The 6,607-nt window shown below is 30.7% G+C and overlaps 1 protein-coding gene across 10 annotated transcripts in view; it reads left to right on the top strand.

The window, feature by feature from the left end:
- Positions 1–347: 347 nt before the first annotated feature.
- Cylc2 (cylicin, basic protein of sperm head cytoskeleton 2) overlaps positions 348–6,607 on the top strand; it is a 34,856-nt gene continuing 28,596 nt past the window's right edge. For 4 of the 10 annotated variants that reach the window (XM_013513114.1, XM_013513113.1, XM_013513110.1 and 1 more), the window contains exons 1-4: positions 353–421; positions 3,514–3,554; positions 4,766–4,887; positions 6,252–6,597. In XM_013513114.1, coding sequence (XP_013368568.1) covers positions 405–421; positions 3,514–3,554; positions 4,766–4,887; positions 6,252–6,597 — 526 coding nt within the window. In that variant the 5' untranslated portion in view covers positions 353–404. Of the gene's footprint in view, positions 422–3,513; positions 3,555–4,765; positions 4,888–6,251; positions 6,598–6,607 lie in introns of all 10 variants that reach the window. The other 6 variants (XM_013513115.1, XM_013513116.1, XM_013513118.1 and 3 more) reach the window with 6 other exon arrangements.

Raw genomic sequence — 6,607 nt, 5'->3', positions numbered from 1 at the left:
TACATATAACCTTGTTTAAAATCTTGTATCAATAAATAAACCACAAAATAAAGCAAATAAAAAAGGAAAGTTATACAGTGGATTTGGCAAAAGATATATTTTTATAAGGGACATTAAAATTGTAACTAATCTTCACTGATAAGTGGTTAGATTTATTTTTTCTGTATGTGTGAATAAATTAAAACAACATGAAAAATCAGACCAACTATTTCACTAATATGTAAATCAATCAGCCATTTTTAAATATAGGCAATTATAAGGAGTGAAAATAAAGGTAGCAATGGCTGCTGTTGTTGTTCCCCTTTAACTCACAGGATTCTTGGTCTCTTTATGATGTCACCTTTCTGTATCACTAATCTGAATTTACACAGTAGTAAGTCCTGGCCAAGTCATAGGTGGGGAAAATGTCTGTACCAAGATTGTAAGTTCTTTTGTGACTTTTTGTTTTAAAATAACCCAGTACTTTACTTAGCTTTATTTTCTTTGTTCTGAGGTGATCTTCACTATAATATTATTATGCCATTCACAAGCATGAGAGGATATGTTTAATCAGAGACCTACATTCTCAAGCAACATCATAGGTTATTTTGATCTAAGACAAAGTTCATGTGCTTCACCAGAATAGGTGTTTTGGGGTGTGTTTTTTATTGACTTGTAAGCATTATGAAATTTCATTTTATATTGTATACCAGGGTATAAAAAATTAAAGAATTTATGATTCTTAAGGAAACTCATCTCCCTAGCATACACTTGGAAATTTTTAGGAACCTGGTTTGCATATATCACAGTGACTCAGAAGGGCTGTTGAGCTTTAATCGGTATGAGTAGGGGTGTTAAACCTTTAGAGTTGAGCAGCGCTACAAAAGACAACTGACGAATCATTAATTATATTTCCCTTGATTTGGAACTCACTGCAGGATCTCAAAATGAAGACTCACACAAACTTAGTTTGCTGTCACACACTTAGCCATAAAAACAACACACAATTACCATCACTAACTTAGTTTGCTGTCATACACTTAGTCGTAAAAAGAACACTTGATTACTATCTTGAAGTTCTATATGTCAGAGGCTCCCAGGTTTAATTGGTCACTCTGCTTAGAGTTTCATTTTCGGGGCACTTTGTCTCCCAGAGTAAAGTTCCCACGTGTTTGGTGCCCTGTGAGGTTTAAGCTTTCAGCTTCCAACTTCGTGCCTGATTGCTCCATTTTCTATCTGGACACTAACATGGATGCAGGCAGAGGAAAAGTATACTCAGTAGAGGATAATATTTTGCAACATAAAATAGGATATTTTGACTCGAGAAGTTTGATGAAGATAGTTTCCTTATATTTATTTTTTGTTAAAATAAGACAAGAAAACAACATTTCCAAATATATAAACTTTTTCAAAAAAAATGGTAAGAGAATGGAATTTTGCAGTGGAAAAAAAGAATGATTAGCTTTTAACAGTGCTGTTAAAGGGAAGATGAGCCATAAACATTGAAAATAAAATGAATTCTCATAGGCAATGTTGTCTATTTCCTTATAACACAATCATTAAAGGGCAAATTTGAATGTGTTTGTCACTATTTTGAATCTAGTCATCTGTGTTCTAACATCTACAACGTCAGGATAATGCTATGTCTTAAATGTTTTAACACTCTGAAGTATCATAAAACATCATTTAAAATCAGAAAATTATATTTTGATACATGTATACTATATTTAATTTTTAAATCAGGTTGAACATACTTCTTTCTCAAATACTTATTAATTTTGATAAAACCTTGAATCCTTTTAGCTTAGCTTTTTAAGTAAACGGTGCATTATTATATCCATTGCCTCCTTTATATACAGCAGCACACCAGAACTTGTTATTCCTATCTGACTAGCCACTATCAGACCTTCTGTATTTCTCCCTTCTCTCCGATTGCCTCAGCTTCTGTTAACCACCACTGTAAGCTCAACTTCTGTGAGATCAATCATTTTCTGTATCACATATGATTGGACTCATCTGTCTGTGCCTGACTTATTTCATGTAACTTAATGCTCTTCAGTTCTAGTTCTTATTTCCCTAGCGTTTTGAGATGCAGAGCTAAATATTTTGCTTGAGATCTTTCTGAAATTTTGAAGTAAGTGTCCATTGCTCTCAGCTTCCCCCTTTGGACAAATTTTGCTCTATGTCACAGGTTTTGACATGTTGTGTCCTTTTCACTTGCTGCAGTAAATTGTTAATTTTACTTGTGAATTTTTAAAAATTTTTTATTGGTGAATTTTAAATATACATAATTATCATAATAATCACTGGGAATTTTTACCCATACATGATATAGTTTCATTACTCTTCCCCCCCACAACTCCTATCCTCACTTCAAGCCACATTCCCCTCCCTATTGACAAAGCTTTGTTTCCGTTTTATAATTTTTTTACTCAGTTTTTTCTTCCTTCACTTATCAGCTGTTCAAAAGAAACTGCTAGGGAAAGGAGAAAAGAAAGAAAGAATGGAAAAGTTTTTATATATATGATAGCTAAAATAACTGTACTACTAATTTCTATTGGTTTATTGTAAGGAATGGTTAATACTTAATTTTTTGAACATCTTACATGCTTATATCTGGTAATCTGAACAACTACTCTGAAGATAACAATGTGCAATATAACAGCTATTGTTGCTTTCCTATCATCTTGTTTTGAAATTCTGTATCATTTTAATGGTTTTTAACTTTTTATTCTCTTTAAAATAAAAAAAAAGTAAGTTAATTTCCATGTATTTATATAGCTGCAAAAAATTTTCCAACTATTGATTTCTAACATTTTTTCTTGCATTGTGGACAGGAAAGAGAGTAGAAAAAATTTCAATTTTTGAAAATCTCTTTAGACTTATTCTGTGGCCTATCATCTTAAATAGCTTGGAAAATATTCCATATGCTATTAAAATAAAATGTTCTGTAGTTGTCTGTTAAGTCTACTTGGTCTAGGATGTACTGAACTGTTATCAATAAACTTCTTTCTTTATAATGTGTTTTTATGTCACTGCAAATTTTAATGTTTTATTACACTTACATCCTCTTGTTTTTTTTTCTGGTAGGTAAAATTACTTAATGTAATCAGACATTGTACTATATATACTTATCCCATCCATTTAATAACTCTGATTATTTTCATAGATGCCATTGGATATTCTGTTCATCCAGTCATATTCTCCTTAAACAGAAAATATTTGATTTCTTTCTTTTCAATCTTGAAAATTCTATTTTCTTAAAGAATAAAATATAGTATGGATTAAAAAACTGAATAAAAATGATACAATTGAGCATTTCCTCCACGATACTCTATCATGTCTGTTCTGTTGAAGTTGGAACACACATTTATTCATCCCTATTACTGGAAACAAGATTATCTTACATAATAATGAAGATCTGAGAATGAAAATCTATTTACCTAGGTGTAAATGGGACATACTAAAGTATAAAAATGATTGTTAGAGAAATTTTGCAAACCTAAATAAAACTTTTTCATTTTATTTTAATAGCCAAAAAGTAAACTTTGGAACATATGACAATTATATTCCAGGTAAGAGAGAGTTTGATATTTATATTGTAAAACATATGTGATTAATTAGGGATTAAATTATCATCTTTCATTCAAATGATCAGTCAAAAATTATCATAGAATACAATTGATGATTGTTTTATTTTCCAAGTTTTCCTCCTCAGGGATTCAGGGAGCACTGTATAATTTTTGTTTTAAATATAAGAAACAGTAAGAAAATACACTCCTTAATATAAATGTGAATATATGTACATGTTAGAAGTCATGTAGTCAAATAATCTTACAGTTGAAAACAAATATAGAATTGCACAATCACTCATCCAACTTCTTTTACTACATTCCTGATAGATTATATCCAGTTTATAATTGCCAAAAAAATATCCTTTCTAGACAAGATAAATCTAATTAAGTGATTTCATTATCAAGTGATTTTACTTCATATATTGATCTTAACTATGTCTTTCATTCTGTACATTGAATTACTTATTGATCCTATTGTCTTTAGAAGAGCAATGGGAAATTTTTTTCACTTCTATATAGAAATAATGAAAATACTTAAATACGGTCATGATATCTCCCATAAGCCTCATATCCTTAATCAATTGTGCCATAGTTTCCAAGTAACTTTACCCAACCACCACTCTATAAAAGATTTGTCAATTTTTTATTAAGTATATTACCAATAGCAATCTTGTTCTCGGGTCTGTAACATTTACTTTTGCAACTTATAAAATAATTATTAACTTAAGGGATCATAAAACTCAGTACTTAGCCTCAACCACATAATTATTAAATATCTTATGTCAGACACCATTGTACTAAGTACTTTGGGAACAGAGGAAGTGGTTAAAATGTTTTCTGTTCTTAATGGAATTGTACTCAAATAAAGGAAAGAAAGAAGAAAGAATGAAAGAAAAAAGGGCATAGAATGGAAGAGATAGGAAGATATAAATGGAAGTAGTAATGCTACCTTTTTGCATTATATTACAGACTATGTTAGTTTCACAATGACAACTTTCTATAGGCATTTAAAATGGTATAGATAAAAATTAATTTTTATTTTCTCAAATTTATCATAGTACATTTAAAATGTTATCTTAAAAGTGAATCATAATTTGATACATTTTTTATTTATTTCTGTAATGAATAAAAATGCACTTAGTGCCATTCCAGTTCTTAGGAATTTATAACCATTTACTCTAAATTGTATTTTTTTTTCTTTCTTATTTTAGTCAGTGAATTAAGCAAAAAATCATGGAATCAACAACACTTTTCCCTGGCATTTCCCAAACCACAACGGCCAGGAAAAAAAAAGAGAACAATACCTTCCCAACTAAGTAAAAGTATAACTTCTGTAAGTATTGAATGATCAAGTGCTTCTTATTAATAAATATTGCCATTTTAATAATAAGCATGTGAAATCATATACAGTTGTTATGCGTTATGCCTCAGAGCTGGCCAAACAATTTCTATGATGATGGAAATAGTCTATATCTTGTAGTCCAATGAGGCTGCTGAACATTTGAAATAAATCTAGTGAAACTGAAGAATTGCATTTTATATCTAAATTAAATTTAATTTATGCAAGGAAAGCCAGAGTCATATCTGTTTTTAAATGCCATATTTGACAACACAATTAATAAGTAATTCAAATCCTACTATGCAAATAAAGTCAACATACTTTATTTTCATTTCATCACTTATGTCATGTTAACTATTTGCTCAGTTCTCCTTCATTATATAAAACATGTACCAGAGGCACAGAAATCTAGAGGGTGTATTTGATGGTTAATATACACACTCAGGACAGGTTCACCATCAGGAGAAACTCCCTCATTACAGTCATGGAATTATATATGCTCTGAAGGAGTTTTAAAGCTTACTTACTTCATATACTATAGAGTTCAGGATTCTAAGTATTGAATAATAAGCATCTCACAATATTTCTGGAGTAACCATGGGGTAGAATAATACACAAACACAATTTTTCACAAATTCAATAGATCATTAAATCTTCTGTATTTTAGGAAAGAAAGCTCATCAGTAATGATCCATGTTTTTTGCTTGTTTTCTTTACCCAACTTATTTTACTATTTGTAACCTTCCTATCAAATAGTTTTTAATGTCTTCATGTATTCCATTAGAAGTTGAAATCAAATATAGCATGATATCTACTGAGTGTTAGAGATTTCATCATTTCTGTTATCTATCATTTTCCCAATTAGGAAGGGTTTCAGTCTTCTACACAAATTTGCAATCATTCTAGTATCTTGAGACTTTGAAAGTGAGAACAGATATCAAGATATTCTTAAACCTAAAACTGTTAGATATTAGGCTGAGTAGTTTCTGAGTTCATGTAGAAATGGATGGTAGACAAGATATTTCAAGAGTTATCAAAGACACAGCGTCCAAAAAAAAAAAAAATTAAAAACCTCTCCTGATTATGAAGTGAGTTCCTAATATATCATAAGTCGATGGATAGCCCTTAGACTATTAACATAAAATCTTGAGCTAATCATGAAAGCTACCTAAATTATAATGGGCCCCAAATGAAATGTAATTATCTATTAGTTTAAACATAATGAAATTCAATACCAAAAGGCCTGAAATCTATCATTTATCCACGTTTTAATAAAATTTAAACTAACATATAATTGGTAGTTGTGAAATTCTGCATGACTCACAATTTATTCTTTTTTACTCTGATCAATACTTCAGGTAGTCGACGAAGAAAAGCTAAAACGTGAACGTAGACGACCGTTATGGATGTATCGGTCCTTAATGAAAATTCCCGAAAGACCGTCTGTTTATTTAGCTGCTAGGAGAAAGCCTTCACCTAAACGAGCTCCTCCCACAAAGGATCAATCAGAATCAGAATCAGAAGCACAGAAAGACAAGGGTTCAGATAAAGAAGGTAAAAGTGTAAAGGCAGAGATAAAGAAAGGTAAAAAAAGTGTCAAGGAAGGCAAAGATTCAGCCACGGAATCCGAAGGTGAAAAAGGCGGGTCGAAGAAAGGTAAAAAAGGTTCAAAGGAGGGCAAAGATTCAGCTACGGAATCCGAAGGTGAAAAAGG

Source organism: Chinchilla lanigera, unplaced genomic scaffold (genome assembly GCF_000276665.1).
Source record: "Chinchilla lanigera isolate Chin_1 unplaced genomic scaffold, ChiLan1.0 scaffold00018, whole genome shotgun sequence".
In the NCBI taxonomy this organism is placed as follows: Eukaryota; Metazoa; Chordata; class Mammalia; order Rodentia; family Chinchillidae; genus Chinchilla; species Chinchilla lanigera.
Note: the sequence above shows the minus strand (reverse complement) of the source record. Positions and strands in the feature narration are given on the sequence as shown.